General features: G+C 46.3%; 1 protein-coding gene and 1 long non-coding RNA gene across 7 annotated transcripts in view; one reads left to right on the top strand and one right to left on the bottom strand.

Moving 5' to 3' along the window:
- Positions 1-24,912, top strand: part of LOC149327703 (ubiquitin carboxyl-terminal hydrolase 8-like) — a 269,416-nt gene extending 244,504 nt beyond the window's left edge. For 5 of the 6 annotated variants that reach the window (XM_089562390.1, XM_089562388.1, XM_089562393.1 and 2 more), the window contains 3 exons: positions 5,415-5,445; positions 8,673-8,761; positions 24,490-24,912. In XM_089562390.1, the coding sequence (XP_089418516.1) occupies positions 5,415-5,445; positions 8,673-8,761; positions 24,490-24,558 (189 nt within the window). In that variant the 3' untranslated portion in view covers positions 24,559-24,912. Of the gene's footprint in view, positions 1-5,414; positions 5,446-8,672; positions 8,762-24,489 lie in introns of those variants that run through there. The other variant, XR_016285926.1, reaches the window with a different exon arrangement.
- Positions 1,880-24,105, bottom strand: LOC149327704 (uncharacterized). Its single transcript, XR_016285929.1, has 2 exons — positions 23,474-24,105; positions 1,880-2,214 (listed from the first exon to the last, which is right to left on the bottom strand). It is a non-coding gene; the product is annotated as an uncharacterized LOC149327704 (long non-coding RNA).
- Positions 24,913-25,682: the final 770 nt, after the last annotated feature.

Raw genomic sequence — 25,682 nt, 5'->3', positions numbered from 1 at the left:
CAGGAATGACTTCCACTTCTCGAATTAATTCACGCAAATGCAGTGAAACGTTGTTAATTTGGACATTCAGATAATTCGAACTGCCACCGGAGTCCCGCCAAATGTCCGTGCAATTCTATGGCGTCAGCAGCTCGTTTATTGGGATGCTGACGTCATGACACAGGGGCGCCGTGTCATGGTGTGAAGTGCTCGACAGGCCCAGGGGCCTGAATTGCATACTGCATTGTCTCCCGCACTGCTCTGATCTGCGTGCAAAGGCAGGCAGGTTGGCCCACCGGTTGGCCGGGGGAGAGCATAGTTTTGTTTTCATAGCTTCATTTGCTGCGCATGTCAGCGAGCCAGCTGATCCGCACACAGTTCGGTACATTTGCCTTGTTGCTGATGTTTTTTTGTTTGCCTTGCTGCTCTGGTGCCAGTGCATGCTTCCAGCACACAGAAACTCTGCGGTGAAGCCTCCTCACATGCAAAGGAGCTAGCTCTAGCACTGCAGTGTCGGATAGAGCCACCCTTGTAGCATTGTGGAGGAGTTCTGCTGTCGCCACTTCTGAAAGCGTTCTGACATTAAAGCCTGTGATGGAACTGCAAGAAATCACTGTTGTGGCTCCATCTTAAAAAGGATATAACCCTTGGCCAGGCTGTCAGCATATAAATTTTGCTTTCAGTTTTTGAGGGGGCCATTGAGTAATTTGACAGCCAGATAATTCGGACGCTTTTCCCACTCCCTGAGGCCCAAATTAGGGAGGTTTTACTCCACCCACACGTGTCAGCGGGAACACGGCCGTCCCTCACCTGCGGTGGGAGGGGCCTCCACTTCCCAGTTGGTGTTTTTCCTGGGACGGGGCGAGAGCCGGCAGGGCAGAGGGTCATCGAAAAGCAGGGGCTTGGCCAGGTGTCTCATGGTACGAACCATAGCCTATGCTTGGACATGGGGCGCAAACCCGCCATGGCAGTTTTGTTTTTCACGGATGCGAAAATGGAAGCTTCTACGGTGTGCTATTTTCAGCACTAACAATTTTTTTGAAAGAGTATTCACTCTGAAGAGTGTTAAACGGAAAAGAAAAAAAAAAAGATATTCCTAGCATGGAAAGAGAGCCCTCATGGGCCAATTTGGTGCTCATTTACTGCAGTGTAGAGTAAGCATACTTTATTGCAGGGCATTTGCGTAATTTGTATTTGGGCAGTCGTACAACACGCTGTCTTCTTCCCCGTGGTGGTGGATGAAGTGAGAGAGAGGGTGGCCTCCATGCCAGTGGGCAGTTCGCACTGAGTGGTGCCAACACAGGAGGCACGCTTGCAGCTGGCCAGGCACTTGGTATGCGCAGAAGTGGATTGCCCTGTAGAGTATTTGTTGGCGCCTTGTTGTGTGCAGAGTGTCGAAGCCTCCAGAGTCGTTGGGGCTCCCCCGGCGTCTTTCCTAGGCATGATGAAGTTAGCGCCAAAAACGAGGACCAAAGCAGGAGAGAAGACGCAGCACGAGCGCTTTTTCGCAGCTAAAACTTTAATGTAAGAACACATGAACACACATTTTTATATTTCGCGGCAGGGAAATACATGCATAAGCACACCGTCAATTTCTTTAACAGCAAAGGAGCTGGCATACCTGCACCACACGCGGAATTAATATCCTTCCTTCCTCCTTTTTGTTTCTTTTGGGTATTTGGGTGTGCTCTTCATGAGTGTGACCATGAAGTTTCCTGTGTTTGCACCATTTATGTTACCCAGCACTCTTCAGATGTATCGCCCTCTAAGGTTTATCCTGATGTTATCATGTATGTTCCTTTGATTTACTTCACGAGATGGGTGGGGGATCATGTGTTCTTCCTTTTAGTTTAGTTGTTTTTAGTTGCGAGAAAGCGCTAGTGTTGTGTCTTCTCTCCTATTTTGGTCCTTGTCTTTGGCGCTAGCTTCATCGTGAGTAAGGCTCAACTTGCCCAACTTTCCACCTTGCTCTCCTTCCTAGGGTTCTCCAGGGCCTCACCACGTCAGCTGCTGCCAATGGCAGGTTGTGACGAGTGTGTACTTTGAGTGCACTGGAAGATCGGTGGTGCCACAGAAGCAAACAGTAAAGGGTCCGAGAGAGCACCAGCTTCCAAAAGTTTTGTTGGCTGGCCGGTCGAGCTGCCACCTCGGTTGACGGGGGGGGCCTCCCGTTCACATCTGCCATTGCACACTGTTGTGACTCTGCAGCATGGAGCTCAGGCTGCTGTGTGAGAACTGCAAGGATAAGAAGGGGGTAGTGTGGCAGGTTCTCTCGGATCATGCATGGCAGTTTGCCAGCATCCCTCAAGAGAAAAGCATACAACAGCTACATCTTACCGGTACTCACCCATGGGGCAGAAATGTGGAGGCTAACAAAGAGGGTTCAGCTTAAGTTAAGAACAACGCAGCGAGCTATGGAAAGGAAAATGATAGGTGTAACGTTGAGAGATCGGAAGCGGGCGGAGTGGGTGAGGGAACAGACGCGGGTTAATGACATTCTAGTCGCAACCAAGAGGAAGAAGTGGGCCTGGGCAGGGCATGTAATGCGAAGGCAAGATAACCGCTGGTCCTCAAGGGTAACGGAGTGGATTCCAAGAGAAGGCAAACGTAGCAGGGGGCGGCAGAAAGTTAGGTAGACATGGGAGAGGCCTTTGCCCTTAAGTGGGGATAGTCAGGCTGATGATGATGATGATTTGTACAACCTCTTGCCTTGCCGGTCGTACCTAGACATGCCCTCCCCTCGTGAGCCTGTTGGGATTATCTGGTGTGGCATCTGTAACAAGCGCAGTGATGTGATAGCTGCGCCAATTGCGCCGATGTGCGCCAAAAGGCAAAACCTGCTACATCCTGCTACATTTTTGTTATTGTGCGCCAAAGCTGCGCCAAACGCGTATTTTCACTTTGATGTTACGCCTGATGTTGTCAGAGCAGTGCGAGGGGCAAGCAAAAGGTACAGAGAACGTTTGGCAGCTGAAGAAGAGCAGGCTGCCAAACGGCAGCGTGCCAATGTGCCGAAGATGACACCAAGTGATGCTGACAAAACCCTCAAGCTGGAAGTAGAAACAGCAAAGAAAATGCTGGTGAATGCAGAGCTGCTCATCAACAATGGCATAAAGATGAAGAATTTTGGTGATATGGAAAGTGGGCAGGCCATGCTTGCTGAAGGAAAAACAAGGCTTTCAGCTGCTGTTGACAAAATGTCGCCTAAGGCAGCCAACTGGGCAGTATTTTGCAGTTAAAGACTGAATGATGTTGCTCACAGAAAAAAGGCACAGAATAGGTCCACTGCTTTTTGATAGGCCAAGAAGCCGAAAAGTTGTGCTGTCGTGTACATAATTATTATTCAGTTCGAAACGTTGATAGTGTTATTTCATTGTTTTTGTGTAAGCTTGTGATCTGCATTCTAGTCATTTTTAAATAAAAGTTCCAGTGAATTCCTTGTTGTCCATTTATAACTGCTGTCCTATAGGGGCTTGGCGGCTATAACACAGGGCTGATCTATACTTGGTCGCATAAAAGATTACATGACACTGAAGTTCTAAAATTAGTTATTTGGGCCAACATATGATGTTTCACAATTGCCTCTAATTTAATTAAATTATTGCCAAAACCACGATCTGATTATGAGGCACGCCGTAGTGGGGGACTCCAGAATTGGACCACCTGGGGTTCTTTAATATGCACCTAAATCTGAGTACACGGGTGTTTTTGCATTTTGCTCGCATCGAAATGCCCCAGGCATCCTATTGAACAGCACCTTTTTGTTCCCAAAGGTTTCCTCCTTATTTTACTTCTCGCAAAGTCAATTTTTTCACTTGCAATGAGCCTTGAGCTGCTCCAAAAGCTTGTTTCCCTGCTCCAAAATTCCCATTTGGCTGCTCCAAAAAGCTGCTCCAAAATGGCTTCAGCCAATCACATCACTGCAAGCGTATGACACTATACGCTTTGACCAGGACTGAGCCAGCAGTTGGAATTTTCTGGATTTCCAAAATGAGCCTTTAGAATGTGCCTTTAAATCCCACCATGCATTAAACAAGGAAGGGGGAATCACCTTGTTTTCAAGTGTTTAGGCAATGGCTGCATTCAATTTGATAGTATATCTGAGTTGATAGTAGCTGTGACAGTGTCTCACATGACCAAAAAGGTTGCTGAATACTGTTGTGAACAACTGTAAGCTGGCCGGATAGCTCAAAGTGCAACCCGAGCTATACTGTAAGCAGCACCATGCCCCCTCTTCAAGACACTTCATAGCGCCAGTTGTGGAATGCCTAGCCTTCGTGTATTGGCTTTGCCCCATGGTGGGCTTTTCGTGAACTGAAGGCATGAGAATGAAGCAGTGCTCTTAGATGAGCGACACTGGGACACCTAGCAGTGGCATCTAACGCACTACTTTTGGTGTGAGTAATAATTTGAGTGCCATCATTGCCCAGCCGGAAAAACGAGTGGTCGTAGAGCTTCCATTGGTTTGAATGGCGCATTTCTGCAAACAGTCTTTGAAACTGAAGGGCCCTTACCCTCCAGAAGCTCCAGAGATGTGGAGGGTAAATGCATGCAAGGAACTGGGATGTTCGATCAAAGTCTTGGTAGGGGCTAGTCGATGGCTCATCTTTGCAAATACTTTCCTTGAGTTGGATGTTGTTTGGCAACCATCTTCTAGCTGAGACCCCTAACTTTCTGTGTCAGAAAATTCTCCAAATGCATATCTATGGGAGGCATAAGACGCATGAAAAAAAAGGTTTGGTTTGGTTTGGTTTATTGCGGTTTAACGTCCCGAAGCAAGTGAAGCTATGAGGGACGCCGTAGTGGAGGGCTCCGGAAATTTTGCCCACCTGGGGTTCTTTAACGTGCACTGACACCGCACACCACACGGGCCTCTAGAATGTCGCCTGCATCGAAACTCGGCCGCCGCGGCCGGGATCGAACCCGCGTCTTTCGGGTCAGCAGCCGAGCGCCGTAACCACTGAGCCTCTCCCATGTCTACCTAACTTTCTGCCGCCCCCTGCGACGCTTGCCTTCCCTTGGAATCCACTCCATTAGCCAGCATGAAAGAAGGATCTGAAAGAAGGGCGCTTGTTTGGTGCAGATGCAGTGGAAGGCTGTTAGGGTCGCTTCTTTCATTCCAGCCCCGAAAGACTGGCTTAGAAAGATGCAGTGCGAGGTCTCTGTTTCGTTTGTCAAGCAGCTTTCAGGGACACTTGCCTCTCAGCAGCTGTTACTCCAGCCTTGCTCCTTGGGCTTTGGTGGGCCTGAATCATGTGCAATTTCGTTGTAATAGTGTGTTGAAATTTTCCTGGGGTCTCAAACTCCCACTTGTGTTGTGTTCATGTTGCCATCCTGCTGATGTCCGTGGCAACTGTTGGAACAAAGAAATGAGACTGCCAGCACAAAATTGCACGAAAGTTGCTTATTTTTGTTTTCCTGTACTTTCATTGCAGAACCATTATGGAACTCTGGCTACGGGACACTGTGAGTACACATTCTTCTCACCGAAGTGGGGGACACGGCTAGAGAGATGAGCTTGAGGGTGATGTGTCGCCCTAGCGTTAAACATTTTAAGGGGGGACGAGGGTCTTAAAACTAACTTTTTTATTTGTGGCCAGAGTCTGATGAATAATATTGCACACAGATGGGTTTTTCTCTTCTGATTCCAAATATGCAATCATAACTGAGCTGGTGGTCTTAGATCTTACAGAGTCTAGAATGTAATTGGGTCATTTCTTACGCAGCTTTAGTGAACTTTCTCGTTGCATTTTGTTGCTTTTGTTTACATGAACTGATAGCCAGAGAGTTCCCATACCCAATTACATTCTTCGTTTTTCTCTCAAGGCATGTCATCCTGAGATACTATGTCGAGAGTAAGAGGTTGCAGTATTTGACTCTGCAACTCGTTAAGCTAATTGTAAATTGCTATTTATATGTGGCCTAAACAAAAGAAGTAAGGATGTCATCGGGTATGGGAATCTGCTGGCTATCAATTCGTGTAATTAAAAGCAACAAAATGCAGTGAGAAAGTTCTTTAAAGCTGCGTAAGAAATTACGCAATTACACTCAAGAATTCAAGCCACCTTTTCATCTAAGACCACCAGCTCAATTATGATTACCTATTTGGAATCGGGAGAGAGAGAGACGCATCTGTGTGCACAATTTGGGATTCTATCCATAAATAAAAAGAACAGTTTCAAGACCCTCGTTCCCCCTTAAAATGTTGGCAATAAATATGGAAAATTCGCCAGATTCTTGGCTTAGATACTAGTTTCCACGGCATATGACACTAATTGCTCACTAGTTTTGAAAATGTATTGCAGGAAAAAAAATTATCTTCTTGCCGCTTCTTTTGACCATGGCATGATGGGAAGACTGGCGTTGCTTTCTGGCAGTGGGGGTGATGCACTCTGCAATTACCCTAAACGTTTGGATAGTGAAAGCAGTGACTTGATCGGCTGTTATTACTTGTGCCCACTCGGAGCCTGGCACGTGAGAAGCCCCAGTTTGGAAGTCCGAAAGTGTGCCAGGAAATGTTGGTGACTTTGCACATTCCACCAAAAGCCACTGGAGAAGCTACGCTGAGCAAAGAATTTTGCCTCGTCTGAAAGATGAATCACATGGCTGTGCTGCCCCCGAGGAAAACGACTGTGGCTGTGTGCCTAGAGGCCTGTCAGCAACAGCATTGTGGTTGCCAGATAGCTCCGCATGACGGCAGAGCAGAAAACGTGGAGGCTAACGAAGAGGGTTCAGCTGAAGTTAAGGACGACGCAGTGAGCTATGGAAAGAGAAATGATGGGTGCAACGTTCAGAGATCGGAAGAGGGCAGAGCGGGTGAGAGAACAGACGCGGGTCAATGACATCCTAGTCCAAATCAAGAGGAAGAAGTGGGCTTGGGCAGGGCATGTAATGCGAAGGCAAGATAACCGCTGGTCCTCAAGGGAGTGGATTCCAAGAGAAGGAAAACGTAGCAGGGGGCGGCAGAAAGTTGGGTGGGCGAATGAGATTTGGAATTTTGCGGGGATATGGTGGCCGCAGCTGCCAAAGACAAGGTTAATTGGAGAGACAATGGGGAGAGGCCGTTGCCCTGCAATGGGCGTAGTCAGGCTGATGATGATGATGGTGGTGGTGGTGGTGAGGTGTCAGTGGTGCACAGAGCCAAGGGCAAAACAGCGAAGGCTGTTGGGAGTGCAACGAGTGCCACTGTGCACACCTGTGTGTGTCAGGATTTTTGGCCAAAATTGGGGTTATCTTGAGAGCCAAATAAAATAAAAAGTTTCTCTTATGCAACCTTTTGAGCACGAGTGATTGCTAATTCTTTCCATCCGCCCAGGGTTGGCCATCACGGGTGGTCCGTGGTAGTGAATGGATCAGGAACTTGAAGGGACCATGGAAATTTTTTGTCTTATCAAAAGTGCCCCCAAAATTGAAATATGCTCAGATGGTCTGATTCGATGAAGTGCGTAAGTGCAATGCACTTTTAGGATGGTGCTTTTCCTTTTTCCCTCTTCCCATTGCCAGGAAATTGCGCCAGTTGATTTTGCTGTATTTTGGCTGGCTTTTATGACTCGGTAATGATTTTGTGGTTTACATTTTTCATAATTCCACTTCACGTAACTACGCCCACTGCAGGGCCCCTCTCTCTCCAGTTAACCCTGTCCTACGCCAGTTGCGGCCACCGTGTTCCTAATCTCATCCACCCACCTAAGGAAGAGGTTGAAGAGGAAAGGCAGGGAGATGAACCGTGATGATAATAAATGGTTTGCTACCCTGCACGGGGGGGGGTGAGGGGATAAAAAAGTCATCGTTCGGTGAAGTCACAACCTATCGTGCAGGCCAGAAGTCTGCAAGAAGCTTAGCAGTACATAAGCTGATTACAAAGCAGTAAAGTCTCCAGTAAGGTGATGACTACACTGACAGCATAGTGGTGATCCCAGGTACACACAGTTCCAAGGAGCTAAACACTGGGCAGGGAGTGACACCCTGTATGGCGGGAGCTCGTTCCTCATTTGTGCCTTCTCTTGGGTACAGTTCTACCATGAGGCAAGCGCAGCAGGCGATGGCTGAAAGTTACGTGGCTGCAAACTTTTGACCAAGGCTGCACCTTCGCACATAATCATGTGGTCCTCTTCTATTTTTTTCACGATTACTTCATTTCGTTGCACTGCAGTGAAGCAGTTCTGTCAGCCCTCTTGGTGATCGCTAGATGGATCCTGCAATCAGAATCCGATGGAATGGTGGCTGGACAAAAAAACTAACTCGAGGCGAGAGGGAGCAATGCACACAGACAAACACAGGACAGGCGCCAAACTAGCCGCACTCTATTAAGAGTAGCTGTTTGTTTGGCGCCGGTCCCGTTGGCTTCCATGTTTGTCCCCGTCTTTACACACTGCCTCCTCTAGCCATGCAGCCAGGCAGCTCTAGTATAACTCACGGCTTGTATTGCTCACGATATTTGTGTGTCTGAACAGAGAAAGTGCACAAATGAGGAACGAGCTCCCGCCATACGAGGTCACTCCCTGCCTAGTGTTTAGCTCCTTGGAACTGTGTGCACCTGGGATCACCACTATGCTGTCAGTGTAGTCATCATCTCACTGGAGACTTTACTGCTTTGTAATGAGCTTATGTTCTAGCCGATACTCTGCACGTTCTTTTTTGCATAAGAAAAACGTGAAAATGTGTGTTTCTTTTTCTCTTTGCCGTTTCCACAGATATCGCCTATTGCCGTGCTGGCCCCGGAAGCCAGTGGTACATGTACGATGACGCATCCGTGACTGAGGTCACTCTGTCTGAATCGGATGTGAGTCTGTTCGTGTCTTCTCTCAAGTCAAGCCTCTCCCCCTGTGTGTGTGTGGTGGGGTTGCAGTCGGGGAGGCAGGGGGGTGGTCTCCTTTGCCTAGCAAGGAATTTTTTCCCCCTGGAAAAACTGTGCTAGCGCCTTATTTCTTTATTCCAAATTGCGGAAGAGCGCCTCCTCCAAGAGTTGCTGGTCGGCTTTCTTTTCACTTGGGCTCTGTGCGTACTTCGCAGGCATATTTTAACACAAGAGACGGGACAACAGAAAGACGAAACAACCACGGGCGCTACTGACAACTGCTTTATTGAAGCGAGAACGAGGCATATTTATTTATTTATTTTTATTTATTTATTTGGAGATACTGTCAGTCCTTTTAGGGATTGTTACAGGAGTAGTTTAAGGACCCGTATACATTTGCTCATACAGCCATACACGCACGTTTGTACACAAGAGTATGCGAAGACCACTACAACAAAAAAGAGGCAAGCACATAAAAAAAAAAACACTTAAGTTACCGTCATTCATGCGCTCATGTTATCACAGATTTACATTTATACATAAAAACCGAAAGAAAGACACATTAGTTGTGACATGACATCCTCATTGTTGACAGTACAGAATTGCCAGCAAGTTCAACAAATTTGTCAATAGTAGACTGCGAGACCACACTCTGATCTAAAGAATTCTACTCGCGCACAGCTCGGGGGAAAAACAAAAAACTGTAGGTATTATTGGCACCAAAAATATTCTTGGAGCGTGAATTGATGCTTATGACGGTTGTCTCTGGAAGTATTGAAAGTATATAATTACGCTTCTGGCCTGCGCCAGTGCTACCTACCGAGGAACTTGGAATTACATACCATTTATGTCGGCATTATACAGAACGATAGACGTGTCACTAACGCAGTCTTGTCCCCCTTTGCTGATGAGGAAAGCTTCCGAGGCTTCATGGGCCGTTTTTTGAGCACTTCTGCCGAGGATTGAAACGCTAAGGAAACGCGGCTCACAATTGGTGCAAGCAGTGCAGTGGGCAACCAGATTAGTGCGTCCCTTATTGCAGATATCTTTTGCATGCTTCTGGAGTCTATCGTTTATGCAGCGCCCTGTCTGGCCGATGTACACTCTGCCACATGACAGGGGAATCTTGTACACGATGTTCATAGTGTACGTTGTTTGGGAGGCATCGTGCATTCACTCACTCTTGTAATCTCTGTTGAACACTGTGCCACTCTGTGACCCTTAACAAAGAACAACAAAAAAGAAACGGAAATTGGCCTACAGTTACCATGTTTACTAACTGCACCTCCTTCCCCCCTCGTCCTTCCTGTGAGGGATGAAGGCGCCCTCTCATCACCCGGCCTGTTGCTCACGAAAGGGGGAGCCTTCACATCTCGTCAGTGCAGGGAAGAGGAATCGGAGCTCATCTTTCTTTCTGCCACGGGAACTGCATCTACACGTTCCGAGCATTCTTACAAACCTCGACCTATTGCCCTGTGGGGCCCATTTCCCTAATTAAGTCGGATCAACGTCCGGATCCCGCCTTTTTTTTTTTTTAATTCTCTCAGTACGGTGGTCGGAGTCGACCAACGCGTGGGGAGTGCCTTTCAGCCAGCCCCATGGAGGCTTGCCGCTGTGCCATCAGCGGAGTAATACGTAGTAGCAAATAATCCGCGCGTATTTTTATTTCTGCAGGCTTGTTTTGCAGCTATGTTATCTGCGAATGAAACTGTTTATTCACAGAAACCTAAAAAACAAAATAAAGCGAAAGCAAAGCCTCCACGGAGCTGGCTGAAAGGCACTCCACGCGTTGGTCGACTCCGCCCACCGTACGGGGAGAATTAAACAAAAAAAAAAGGCGGGAGCCGGACATTAATTCGATTTAATTAGGGAAATGGGCCACACAGGTCAGTAAGTCTAGGTTTCTAAGAATGCTAGGAACGTGTAGATGCAGTTCTCGCGGCAAAAAGACAAGTTCAGAATCCTCTTCACTGCACCTTTAAGTTTGACAGCGGAACAAATCTCTGGCCCCATCAACGTGGCAGTTTGGCCCAAGCTCCCAGAACAGCCTAGTGTCAGCCTATTAGAAAAACCAGTGGAGGTCCAACTCAGCACCTCTCAAGTGCGACCACCACAAGACACCCTCGGGAACGAAGGAATACAAGCGGTATTAGTTGCTGCTGCATGAGCAATGCCGGCTAGCAACAGACGAGATGTCTCTCGGATGTCTGACTCATCAGCAGAGTTACAAGTGAATGCTCACTCGGGCCAGGTCTGGCCGACGGCAGTGCTCCGGATTTTTATTTTATTTATTTAGAGCATACTGCAGAGCCTCAGCAAGAGGGACACCATAAACGCAAAACAAAAAGTACAAAGCAAGACGTGAACAAATGCCAGAACTCTGTGAACGGCCTGTTCTACGGCATCAATGTCAGCTATCCTGATGATGATGATGGTACTTGCTGATTCCACTCGACAATGGTGCGAGGGAAAACCGAAAATTTTAATATATATGTTCTGGCAAAGTAAAGTTTTAACGCTTCAGTGCCTGTTTCTTGTTGACCTTGACGTTACCGGTTGAAAGTAAAAATCAGAAGCCATTGACAGGGTTGCGACCATGTGCTCTACCACTTCAGTCAGATCTGCCCACAAACATCCCAGGAAAGTGTTTCCTTACAACCGAGGTGATTACACGTCAATTTCAAGTGAACTTTCTAATTTCTACCCTCTTTTTTATGCAGTCAGCCAGTCACTGGATATGGATGAAGCTTGGATTCTTTTCAGAGATAAACTAATGGCTCTAACTGAGCAATACCTCCCTTCTAAAATTATTACGCGTAGACGCCGGAATGATAAGCCATGGGTGGATAAGAAAATTCGGGCATTAATTAATAAGAAACGCCGTCTGTATGCTACTTATTTAAGAAACAACAAGCAGTCTGTTTTCCAGGAAATGCACCAGATAAGCTACAAAATTAAGCAAGAAATGAAAGTAAATAAACATAATTATATGTCATCGCTTGACACAAGGTGAAGGGAAAATCCAAAGGAATTTTGGAAATTTGTTAAAATCAATAGTAAAGAGGTGACCTCTGTTCCTAATTAGTTAGTTGACCAGAAAACAGTGAATGACGATTATGAGAAGGCTTGCTGTTTCAATTCTTATTTTCAATCCCTCTTTACTGCCGCATACTCTGGTAAATTGCCTGAATCAGAAGAAAAAGCCTATGAGAACATGCCCGCGGCTACTGTCACATATAACGGTGTTCTCAAGTTGCTTACTAACCCAAAAAACAAATCAGCAAGCGGACCTGACACCATCCCGTCGCATGTATTGAAATCTTGCTCGCAAGAAATTGTGCACTACTTAGTAGCCTTGTTTAACAAATCATTGTACAGCACTTCTTTACCTGCAGAGTGGAAGGTAGCCAACGTCATTCCAGTCCACAAAAGTGGTCCCAAAAAGGCATCACAAAACTATAGACCCATCTCTCTCACATGCATATGCTGCAAAACTATAGAACACATTATTTACGGCTCTGTGATGAAACATCTTCAAGACAATAATTTCTTCTCAAATGCTCAACATGGCTTCAGGCCTGGACTGTCGTGCACGACTCAACTGGTAGAATTTTCCCATGATCTCTTTTATTATTTTGATCTTGTTTTTCAGGTAGACTGCATCTTTTTTGATTTTCGGAAAGCGTTTGATACAGTTCCTCATGCTTTGTTGTTATATAAATTATCTTCTCTCTGTATACACCCTGCAGTAGTAGACTGGATTAGAGATTACTTATCTGGGTGAACTCAGAATGTTTTAATCAGTGGTACTACCGTATTTACTCGCATAATAGGCGCACTTTTTTCCAGAAAATCCGGCTCAAAGTTCGGGGTGCGCCTATTACGCGGGGTAAAATTTCCGGAAATTTTTCAACTCGCAAAATTGAACACACCGCGTAAACGCACTCGTGTACGGGCCGCACCCCATTTTCGCGAAGAAAATGTTAAAAAAAAAAAAAGGTCCGTGTAAGGGCCGCACCGAAACTTTCGGAATGCACGCGCCGAGGCCTCCGCGATCGGCTCCGGCTGCGCGCAACGGGCGCTTGATCGCGGAGGCCACACACGCGCACTGGAGCTTCCAGACGCCGCCCAAGGCCAAGCTCATCATCATCATCGTTTTCCTCCGCCGCGAGCTTTCGCTATCTATATCGCCATCAGCATCTCCAGCTCGTTTTTTTTTTTTGTTGTTGTTGTTGCTGTCAAGTGCCGGGATTTGCGGTAGCGCGATAGTTATCGTGGTTTATGGCTTTGCCGCGGAGCGTTGATGTTTTAGCTCGACGGGCAAGAACCTTAACAGCTACACGGCTGGGAGTTTGCTCTCGAACGGGGCAAGCGTGCAGCAGGTCGGAAAATACGACGTGCCGAGAAGTGCGCCGTCCCTAAATTTTCGTACGCGACTCCAAGCGCCGAGGTTTTCGCGGGCCTAAGTTGGGAACGTTTCCGGCTGGAGATGAAGCTTTCCAAACAGACGTTTAAAGTGAGCATCCCTGAAAACTGTGTGCGGCTGTTCTACGCGATGTCGTTGTACGTGCTGTGGGTCCGCAGCAGCTGCGACGGCAGCAGCACTAGTAGGGACTAGTAGTCATTTCAGCAAAAACTTTGTTAAAATAAAGATTGGGAAGCGGGGGGTGGCGAGGCGTCGGCTTGCAATCGTGTAAATACAGTATTGATCACAGTGCCAAGTTCAGGGTGCGCCTATTATGCGCGGAAATAAAAAAATCTGATTTTTCGCGCCCTAACTAGGGGTGCGCCTATTATGCGAGTGCGCCTATTACGCGAGTAAATACGGTAATTCATCAAATGTCACCGTAACCTCTGGCGTGCCCCAAGGGTCTGTTTTGGGGCCTTTGTTATTTCTAGTCTTTATAAATGACATTGTTGCAGGGCTTGAATGTAAAGTGAGATTATATGCCGACGATTGTGCCATTTACAGAAATATACGAAACTACCATGATGTAAACAGCATACAGAGTGATCTGAAAAAAGTTCATTGTTGGTGCACTAAATGGGGCATGTCTTTAAACAGCGCTAAATGCAAGTATGTGTCATTTTCCCACAAACGTCTTCCCGTGAGATCAGTTTATAATTTGGACGGGCTACCGCTTGCAAAAGGTTCAGCATTACAAGTATCTAGGGGTCTATTTTTCAGAAAATTTGACATGGAACCGACACATAGAGTATTTAACCTTAAAGTCATCTAGAACGCTACACCTCATTAGACGAAATTTTCATAAAGCCCCCACAAGAGTAAAAGAGCAGCTATACGTAACTAATGTTCGTCCAATACTCGAGTATGCTTGTGCGGCATGGGGCCCTCAAAGCTCTTATCTTGTGGAAAAACTTGAACGCATCCAAAACCGTGCTGCCAGGTTTGTTTCTGGCAACTATAACTTCCATAGTAGCATCACATTAGTTAAAGAAAACCTTAGGTGGAAAACACTGGCTCACCGGAGACTAACCGCAAAATTAACTTTTTTCCCAAATATACCCTGATCTCACGGGAATAAACAATAGCTTGTACATTCTACCTCCACATTTTATCTCTGAACGCCGCGATCATAACTTGAAAGTTCTTGTATCGCGATGTCGAACTGATGTGTTTTGTAATTCTTTTTTCCTCATACTTCTTCACATTGGAATAGGCTTCCCAAGAGCATAGAACGATGTAAAACAGATAAACATTTTCAGTCTTTCCTGGCGGCCAATCTGTCGTAGAGGCTTTCCACCCTTTAAGAACTTGTTTTCTCGGACCGCCATTTCAGTGATGCGTTCTATTTTATTTTAGACAAATGTGCCTTATTGCTTATTTTCAATATTTGTGACATGCTTAATTTAGGTATATGTTTACTGTTATTGTCCCCCCTGCTATAATGCCCCTGGGTGCTGCAGGTACTTGTACAAATAAAAAAATAAATAAATAAATTGACAATTTCTTATTTTTTAGTAGAAAGAAAAATCTTAACCTTTGTATCCTGCATCGAGCTCCGAGGGATTTCAGACAATGCATGCTGTCCAGCGAATTCACCAAGTTCTTCAAAATACGCAGTAGCTGTTTTGCCAGCCAAACACTGAGGTTCAGAACCAAAATTGGTCACCAAAAGTTCGGTTCACCCACTGTTCAATTCAATAAATCCGCGAGCTACACACACTTGCCGACCTAGGAGCAGTGAGATGTTGGTTTCAGCGATGCCACGTGTGCTGGGGCTGTTATCGCACTCTACGGTAACAGACATGCTGGCTCTTGACGGGACCAACACCTGGTCGTCACAGACGCACAACTTTGCACTGCGTGGCACGGTATCCTCGTAGACAGGGCCTTGGGTGGAAAACGACACGATTAGCTCCTGAAGGAAATCCAAACCGAGTATGAGGTCCTTGGAGCACTTGGGTAACACAGCAAAGCAACCAGGGAAAGTAACACCGCGGATCTGGATTCGCGAAGTGCACACACCAATGGCCACCAGCTGCCCGGATCTGCGGCCCGGACCAAGGGGTTAGAACCTTCCTCAGGTCTGTGGCTAACCGACTGCTCATTACAGAAAAATCGGCGCCGGTATCCACGAGTGCGGTAACGTCATGGCTGTCGGTGGAAACCAGTCGGTCGCAGCGCATCATTGAGGCCGTCGGCTCAAGTCGTCGTCAGTCGGAGCGCCGTGGCGAATCTTCAGGCGGAGGCTCTTGACACGGTCCAGTAGCAGTGGCCCTACCCCTGGAGGACACCGTCTTCAGTTTTCCCGATGTGGGGACACGCCTCTGAACTGGCCAGAGGATGACGGGCGGTCGGGCCTTGGGGATGGACTGCACATTATCAGCCAGGTAGAGCTCGATATCTCATAGTCTTTCACCGTAGCGTGGTCGAGGTGCGTCAGGTGAAGGAAAAACCTCCCAGTGGTAAAGGAAGCATCGTGGTTCTCGAACCATGTTTTGGCCGAGTCCTGCAGCGCAAAGTAGACGTTGCGCAATTTGCGCTCGCCGTCCCACTCACTGAACCCCGCCACTTGGTCAAAGCTGGCCAACCAGTCTTCGACGTCCTCGAACCTGTCCCCGTGGAACGGTGGTGGCGACTGGGGTGCGTGGAGGACGAATGGCTGGGCATTCCCGGAATGCTGAGTTGTCTGGCTAGCCACGGTGGATGTCATGGCTCTTACCGCTCTTACCGGCGCTGTCAGTTGGCCGAACTCCGGTTGCAGGCCTCGCAGACGGCGGCTCGCTTTGTGGACGGGTGTTGAGTCCACGTGTGGAGAACAGGCGCCAAGAGTGTCCTCGCAGTCCGAGTACATGGGACGCTACCCAGCACCTCCACCAAATACGTCACCGACAAACGCTTGAAGAACAAAGCCCAGGTTTTACAAGACGAGATGGGCGTTCCAGACAGGAGGGAGCTCGAGCGAGGAGGAAGACAATCTTGAGCACCTCCAATGCCCAAGGCATGGCAAGTTTCGGCTAAAACAGTTCGGCCGCAGTACGGCACCACTGATTGGTTCGTACGGTGGCAATATGAAAACGACTGATTGTTTCCTTTATTAGTGATCTGCATAAATACTGTCTTGTAAGACAGGTCCTTTACAGATCGTTTTTAAATAAGAATAAAAATGTGCATCTGGGTCAGCTTTTGATCGATGGCTTGCGTATTCTTTTTTGGCAGATAAACTCAGCAACTTCTTTACGGGCTTTACACCGAGTGATTCCCCCGTGGAAGCTCTTCATTTTCTTACAAGTGCAGAGACTTTTGCTTTGCACTTATCGACCAGCAAGGAAGTCTTCAGGGTCGTAATGAACCTGAAATCGACAAGTTGCACCGATTTTGATGGCTTCCAAACAAAGCCACTTAAGTGTGTTGGGAATCTGTTGGCACCATGCTTAAGCTGTGTCTTTAACTTGTCACTCACATTAGTTATATTTCCTGCACTGATGAAATATGCAAAAGTAACTTATATTCAAAGGAGGTGCCAGAAATAATTTGACAAACGATAGGCCGATTTCTATTCTTCCTGTGTTTTCAAAGGCTCTTGGAAAAGTAATGCTCAAAAGAATGTATGGGTTGTTTTCTAAACATGCCTTAAAGGGACTATGCTGTAAATTAATTGAGATTACGTGAAGCAGACGAGAGATAGGCAATCCATCACTCGTCACCCCAGCACAAGAATTTTTGAGCTGGCATCAATAACAACGAAGTTATAGACGATTAAAAATCACGCTCCTCTTTTCCCCGCGCAACTCGTACGCTCGGAGCACCAAGAAAAAATGAAGAAAACAGCTCTGGGACTGGGCCCCGCCCATGAATACATCGTTCCCTGACGTTCGTTTGTGACTTCCGGTTGTCGCACCCAGCCTCACCCAGCACCCCAGCAGCAGCGTCTCTCCGGTCTCTCTTTGCCTTCGTGGATTGCGGTGCGCTTCGGATTTCTTTGCTTGTCACTGTGACAAAGGCACTGCGAGTGGCTCCCGACCGACAGAAAGAGGCGGCAGAGGTAAACTGAAACCATATGCGCGAAGGCAATGCCCTGGCTCGCGCTTGCCCGACGGGGTCGCGCAGCGGCTCGAGCGGACGATTTTCACGGCTACTGGAAGCGTACTCGTGACGTCGTGGCTGCCGTGGCTCCAGCGAATGACAACGTGTGGTGGCCTGCCGATGTCACGGGACTAGTGATGTCTATTTTCCCAATTTTGGTTTCGAAGTCGGTTTCTACAAAGACACCAATCGGCCCGCGAATTTTAAAAAACGCGGTTTTTAAGTATTCATAATAAATTGCCGGCTCAGTTCCGAAGACTCGTACTTGGTGTGAATGCTTCTTAGCATCATTTCTAAGCATTGTAGACATTTACAAGTGACTTTTAATTCATTGCATAGTCCGTTTAATAAATGCCAATCAATTTGGATTTCGAAAGCACAAGTCCTGCACTATCTGCTTTACTCGTGCAAAAGGCAATTATTTTGAATAATATTCAAGCTAAAAACTTGGCTCTTGGTATTTTTGTCAATTTTACAAACATTTTCAACCTTCTCAGTCATGAAGTACTAAACTTGAAAGCTATGGTGTCCGTCACCTCTCCCTTCAGCTTCTTGGTTCTTACTTGAACAGGCGCCAACAGGTCGTTTCAGTCGATAATCACAATTGATTCAAAGTGGTGCCCACCGCCACGGTGGCTCAGTGGTTACGGTGCTCGGCTGCTGACCCAAGACACGCGGCTTTGATCCCGGCTGTGGTGGCTGGATTTCGATGTGAGCGAAATTCTAGAGGCCTGTGTACTGTGCGATGCCAGTGCACGTTAAAGAACCCCAGGTGGTCGAAATTTCCGGTGCCCTTCGCTATGGCGACCCTCATAGCCTTAGCCGCTTTGGGACGTTGAACCCCCATAAACCAGAAACCAAAGTGTTGTCCCTTCTCGGTCTCTTCCTTTTTAATTTCTGTGCGAACGAAATCGCATCCATAGCCCTTAATATAAGTCAGGTTTGTTTCCTTAGTGGCTGCTCTGCCGATGAACCAATCAGTAGAGTTCTGTCTGCTCTCCACAAATGTTGGTATTAATTCTGGCAAGACCAAAGCTGCCTCTTTCCGGCCCCTAAGCCTGGATGTTATTGTAAACAGTTCCCTGCAGCTAGAAAATAACACCATTGAAATTGTGGGCAAGTTTAAATCGCACGGCATTGTTTTTCACTCTCACATGGGATGGTCTGACCGTACAATGCATATTCAAAGCAAGCTTACCAGATCGGCAGGCTTCCTCTCGAGACTTCCCCAAAGCACATGCCTCGTATCTCACACGCTATATTTCAATCGTACTGTCACCTCGTTCGAGGTACAACAGCCAAAGCACATCTTGGTCTCCACAGATGGCAATGGACTGGTTGCTGTTGCGGATCATGCTGCCCACTGGGATATTTTATTTACACAATACGCCGTGTGCAGACACGTTTGAGTATCGCTTGTTGCACTGCCTTAGATTCTCACCCCAATCCTCATCCAAGTTCCTGAAGAATCTTGCTGGACTTTATTCTCTATTCAAGAGTTACCCCGCATTTGCCCAAAGGCATTATAGCAGGGGGGTTACAGAATGGCAAAAAATACACCTTCACTTGCAGAGCACACTTGCATTTCGGAAAGCCGGTTCCACTGTTGCACTGTTTTAACAAAAAATGAATTTGCAAACAAGTTCGTCCTGGTACGGTACTCTCTAATTTTACGCGAATGGTCATGTCGTTGAGAAACGTAAAAGGGCTGTTTTAAGTAACTTTCAAAATCAATCCACGCCTCAGTTTTCTTCTGCGGGAAGCGAGTGGTTCCCATTGCAATTCTTTTTTCATTGCTGTACAACTGTCCCTTCGCCCGTACCTGCCCAAGACGAGCCTTGCTGCTCTGTTGTGAATTTTTTCCAGTTTTTCAATTCACACCCGATGTGCAGGGTCCCAGACAATACACGCATATTCAATGATAGGTCGAACACAAGAGAGAAAAGCAGTTTTCTTGAGGTTTGGCTGCGAAGACCTTAAACTCCACTGTATGAAATTTAGCGCCCTTCCGGCTTTGGTAACCACATGATGCACATGAGCATTCCAGGAACAGTCATCTGTTAGTATAACCCCTAAGTATCTGTAAGTACATTTCTGTGTGATCAATTCAGTCCTTATGCAATACTGAGTGGGGACTTTGATTTTTTTTGTGAAAAACAAAGATGAGCGCATTTCTCCGTATTCAAAGACATTTTCCATTTCAGACACCAATCGTGGATAAGTGTCAAGTCAGTTTGGAGTTGAACGACATCATTGGCGTTGTTAATTTTCCTGTACAAAATGCAGTCATCTGCAAACAGACGTATACTTGAGGAGGTACCGAGTGAAATATCATTTATATAAATTAAGAACAGGAGTGGCCCCAGGACCGACCCCTGTGGGACCCCTGATGTCACATCAACGTAATCTGAGCATACACCGTTCAGGGCTACACGTTGGCGGCGGCCGAGCAAATAATTCTGAATCCATATTATAACAGCTGTGTCCAGATTCCACATTTCTAGTTTATAGAGAAGGAGTGGGTGTGACACAGTGTCAAACGCTTTCCGAAAATCTAGAAATATGCAGTCTGTTTGGCCCCCGCGGTCAACTTCAGATACAAGTTTGTGATAAAATTCAACAAGTTGAGTAGTACATGATAAACCTTTCCGGAACCCATGTTGTTCCTTCATCAGCAGATCATTCTTTACGAGGTGGTTCATTATTTCTGTGTATAAGATGTGCTCAAAGATTTTGCATGAAACTGATGTTAGAGAAATAGGCCTGTAATTTGACGCACCTTTTCTTGATCCGCCTTTGTGAATCAGGACCACATGAGCTATTTTCCAGTCGTGTGGTAAAAGACCTGTTTCCAAAGATTTTTTATAAATAAGGCATAGATACTGTGAGATAGGATGAGCACAGTTCTTTAGCAAACGGGGTGATATGCCGTCTGGACCACAGGCCTTTGATTCATCCTCCAGGAGCGCTAGAATCCCTCTTACACTTATTTCAACTGGCGGCATTGCTGGCGCACAACTTGTTGGTGGCTGTTGATATCGTTGATATAGGAGAAAACAGATTTGGATTATTAAAACACGTTGTCACCTGAGATGACCTGTTGATTATAAACGATTTCACCTACACCAGATGAATCTGATCCAAACTCCCTTAAGTAGTGCCAAAAAAGTTTAGGGTTTTTCTTCATTTTAACGTCCAGACTTTTAAAGTAGTCCTCTTTCGCAGTTTTTAGTTTTTCTTTGTGCTCGCGCGTTAGTACAAGTAATCTGCTAAAGTCATCTTCACGTTTTGTTCTCTTAAACTTGAGGTACGCACGCCTTCTTTTCCTTATCATTTTTATCAAACTGGCAGTCACCTTCTGCGTTTCTTCAGTCTAGCTGAATCTATACTTGGTACGTGTGCATCCCTCAGTTCAAAAAGTTTTTCCTCAAATAAGTGCCATAATTCATGAATATCGCACTCATCATAAAGCACTCAAAAACGGGCAAGTGATGTTGTAATTTTTCGGACATTCTAGCATAGTCACCTTTATCGTAAAAAAAGACTCGCCTGGACTCACATTTCTTTTGTCTACTGTGCGATGCTTTTATGCATGCAATGACCGCGTAAAGATCACTAATGCCTGGAATAACATGAACAGCATTAACTTGATCCGGAGAGTTGGAAAAGAAAAGATGTAAAACATTTTTATCCCTAGTTGGTTCCTGAACGTACTGCAGTGAGCCAAAAGTATCTACGATGCTCTTCATCGATTCCACAACCTGTTGTGGTTACACACATGCCATCACCCCAATGCAGATCTGGCAGATTGAAATCACCCCCGAGCAATATCGGTTTTTGGGAAACCTCGGAAATAATTTCACAGTCATTGCAACGTGCTCAGATCAGAACCGGGAGGGCGATAAAATGATCCAACAGCGTATGACGAGTTGTCGTGCAGCGTAAGTGTACACCATATTGATTCAACATCATTGTAATCGACATCTAGTAATGATGATCTTAAAGAGGAATGCACCAACAGAAAGACGCCCCCGCCAAACCAGGATCTGTCTGTGCAGTAAGCAATGAATTCTTTAGGAAGCACCTCGCTATCCCTGATTGATGCATCTAACCATGATTCTGTACCAAATACTATGTCTGCCTTACAGACTCTAGAAGACTAGCAAACTCATCGACTCTATTTACAATGCTTCTGCAATTAACGATTACGGCAACTAAATCTCGTCGTTGGAGGCTTTTTCTTGGACGAGTGGGGCGTCATCATTTCATGACGGGAACAACCACCTGCTTTTCTTTGTCCCACATAAAAGCCTTTCCGTTCAGGATAAGTTTGTTGTACTTTAGTTTTATCTTGCTTTTGTCGGCCTCCTGAATTTTTGCGTATTCCCACAGTCGCTTCCGAACATTACGTGTCTCTGTTGAATAATCTTGATCCACGCTATACTCAGAACCCTTAAAGGTGCACTGAAGAGGAATCTGAACTCGTCTTTTTGCCGCGGGAACTCGATCTACACGTTCCTAGCATTCTTAGAAACTGCGACTTATTGCCCGGTGTGGCCGATTTCCCTAATTAAATCGAATTAACGTCCGGCTCCCGCCTTTATTTTTTTAATTCTGCCTCGTACGATGGGCGGAGTTGACCGACGCGGGGAGTGCCTTTCACCCAGTCCCGTGGCGGCTTGCCGCACTGCCATCGGCGGAATAATACGTTGTAGTCCGTAGAATCAAATAGTCCGCACGTATTTTTATTTCTGCGGCCTTATTTTGCGGTTATATCATCTGCAAATGAAACTATTTATTCACGAAAACTTAAAAAACAAAATAAAGCGAAAGCAAAGCCTCCATGGAGCTGGCTGAAAGGCACTCCCCGCGTCGGTCGACTCCGCCCACCGTACGAGGCAGAATTTTAAAAAAAAAGGCGGGAGCCGGACGTTAATTCGATTTAATTAGGGAAATCGGCCACACAGGGCAATAAATCGAAGTTTCTAAGAATGCTCGGAACATGTAGATTGAGTTCCCGCGGCAAACAGACGAGTTCAGATTCCTCTTCAGTGCACCTTTAAACTTTTTCGTGCAACTCATGACTTCTTGTTTCTCTTTATAGGAGGCAAAATTCACTGCTATAGGTCGTGCAGTCTTATCACTGAAACGCCCGACACAGTGCGCCCTTTGTACGGTTTTCAATTCGATCCCTAGCTTTGACTGACGGATGCTTTTGATTAGGTTCTCAGGCTCTTCCCATGTTTCTGATTGGTTGCTGTCCTTAACGCCATAGAAGACAAGGTTTTGCCTCCGACTTTGATTTTCAAGACTGGTATTCTTGCTATGCAGATCCTTTACCTCTCGCGTTAAGTGTTCAATAACATTGGCCTGTTCAATAACCAATTTGTCGAGAGCGTCAATCTGTCCTCCAGCTTTGTCAAGTTTACTGCTTATATCCCCTATGATGGCTTCATGCTTAGCGATCCTCACGTCAATGTTATCTAACTTAGCCACAATAGCTGCCTGTCCGCTTTGGAAACTCTTAAGCAGTTCCACTCGACATTCACTAAGAGGGCCAGGATTGAGCTCAATACCTCCGGAAAGTATCAGTAGGAGGGACAACACCCGATTCACAATCAGGCGAAACTGCTTGCACCATACAAGGTTGCGTGCTCGTCTGCTCGACCAACAGAAGCACTTGGCGTGGGTGGAGCCGGCAGTGCATACAGAGGCTCTCGTATCACAATAGGTAACTAACGTGCACGTGCAACAGCAGCGTGAGGCGGATGTCGGCAAGCGTGCCGGCTCCAAATCCCCTTAAGCCATATGAGAAACACTTTCACACCAGAAGCAATGTTCCTCGGATGATTACACTGTACGGAAGCCAGAGCCTTTTTCTCGCTTTACCATAGACACTAAATCGCTTTACCATAGACACTAAGACACTAAACAACCCAAACATCTTTACCGCCCCCATTAAGGACTTTTTTTTCATCAGTGCTGCACAGACTTTCTGTTCTTTGCCTAGGTGAGCACTGTCATGAGTGCTGCATCACGACCCTCTCCCTATGATTAAACAAACGTTTTCACCACCACCCACTATTTTTTTTTAAGTTCAGCCACGTTGCCTGCATACCGCTTGACGATTGTTGACTGTTACTTACCCTCTTCATTCTCATTTGCTTGTTTCTTGAGCGCCAGTATTTCTCCTCTTTTCCGTACTGCATAATTGCATTCTCTGTGTGTTTGCCTTGAATGTGCGCATGTTCTGTTGCTGTGCCTCGAGCATCTCTCACGTTGCCCTCGTAGAACCCCTTTTCCGGTGCATCTGGAAATGAATTCAGTATGTTGTAGACACTCTCTTTGGACACAGTCAAGCTTTCCATTATTCACAGGCGTACAAGGGGACTTACTACAAGCAATCAGACACAAATAATTACACGAATGGGCATTTGTGTACAATGCATAATAGAGTGCTTCATGAAATGAACGCCGCTTCTGCCTGACTTTGCATTTTTCGCTATAACAGGGGAAGTCCACTTACTGCGATCCCCGTGACTGTCAGGTTCGTTATAAGTTGGGCTCGACTGTAGCCTGAGTCGGTTTTGGACATTAACCCCTATGAAACCCTAAACCTTCTTTAGTCTAATCAGTGCGTTGCTATTGTATTAAAAGTTGCAGGCAGAAGCCTGGAGTTTCTGTGGTATAACTTGCTTCCTAAGCAGAGGAAAGCCGGAGGTTTCCTTGCCACAATCTCGCCTGCACACTGAAGAGAAAGGGTTGAAAAAGGCTCTCAAGCGCCAACTGTCAGGTGCATATGCGAAGAAGCCAAGAAAGGGATCACCGTGATGTGCAGCTCAGCTATCAGCATTGTAGCGCAGCAACCAAACCGACAACTTGCGAATGCATCCAGTTGAGCCCATGTGTGTGTCACCTCTTCGTCTCTTTTGCACTGCCTTTGTTTGACCACCGACTCGCCAGCAACGTGCAGTATGCCATGCTTGGAGGGAACACACGAGCCACTCTCCCTCATTCATTCTCGCCACCTTTAAGTGGCCACGCGCTTGCATGTTCCCTCTAAGTGTTACTCGTACTGCGCGTTGATGCAACGTCTTATTTGTCAGAGTATAGGAGGGTATTTTTACATGGTTTCCACGTTTTGTTCTTTCTTTCTTTCCAGAAAAGAAATGCATACATTTTGTTCTACACGTCTGTGGACATGAGGCATCAGTTCTCGTCCCATCCTTAGGGGCCTGTCGTCAGCGTTGGCCACGGACGTGTTATCTGACAGTACAACTATAAATGTTATACGCGTAGCACTGTATGCAGATTCTGATAGCAGGAAAGCAAATATAAAGATGAGCCTTATGAACGTACAATGTTCTCTGTATATATTGTACAATTTTCTGTATGTTGTTCTTTGCTGCTTTTTGTCAGATTCTGCATACTGCACTGTACAGACATATATATGGAAGAGCTTTGTTGGTGGTTTGTGAGTGGCCAGGGAGGAGAATGTAGATGTATAAATAATGTCTAACATTGCTATTGTCGCTGATGATGAGTCAGTGCTCTATTTTAGCGAATAAAGACGTTTTCAAATTAACTCCTTTGCTCGAGAATCTGTTTTGTCCTGTGCATACATTGATGTGAACTATGTGTGTGATTGTAATCGATATTGGGCGTAAACCTATTGGCTCAAAGGAGGTTTCAGTCGTAGCAGGATGAGAAAGGGTGACTATGGTCAAGAACTCTAGTTTGGGCTAGTTGGTTCATGATTCAGGAGCAAAACGGCGCAAAAAAAAACGTGGGGAGACAAACAAGACAGGACCAGTGCCAACTTGCAACTGAATTTTATTTCGCTCCAAACCTGCCTTTATGTACGCCAACATGCCATAACATCCGTGTAATCACGCACACGAAGTAGAATAGATCACTGAAAGATATCTAACACATGAAGCACGATAGCAACCACGTAACATACTATCATGGCTGTCCGAAAAAACAACAAATGTATAGCAAACAACACTAAAACAGTCACGACCAAGCAACTCTTAAACACCGAAAATGATACAAACGCATGACTATGGGCTGCTCATTCGCAAGTCTGCCAGTTGAAATGTATGGTGTAACAAATTGACTACGATTACGATTCTCAGCCGCTGCAGTGATTATGGCGCTTGGCTGCTGACCCGAAAGAAAGACGCGGGTTCCATCTCAGCCGCCGCGGCCCCATTTTGATGGGGGCGAAATTCTAGAGGCCCGTGTACTGTGCGATGTCAGTGCACGTCAAAGAACCCCGGGCAGTTGAAATTATCTGGAGCCCACCACCGGGGTGCTACACCCACATAAACCAATAAGTCGACGGGAGGCCTT

This window comes from Amblyomma mixtum, chromosome 10, assembly GCF_055824585.1.
Source record: "Amblyomma mixtum isolate Tamu chromosome 10, ASM5582458v1, whole genome shotgun sequence".
NCBI lineage: Eukaryota > Metazoa > Arthropoda > Arachnida > Ixodida > Ixodidae > Amblyomma > Amblyomma mixtum.
This window is presented reverse-complemented; position numbering and strand designations above follow the sequence as displayed.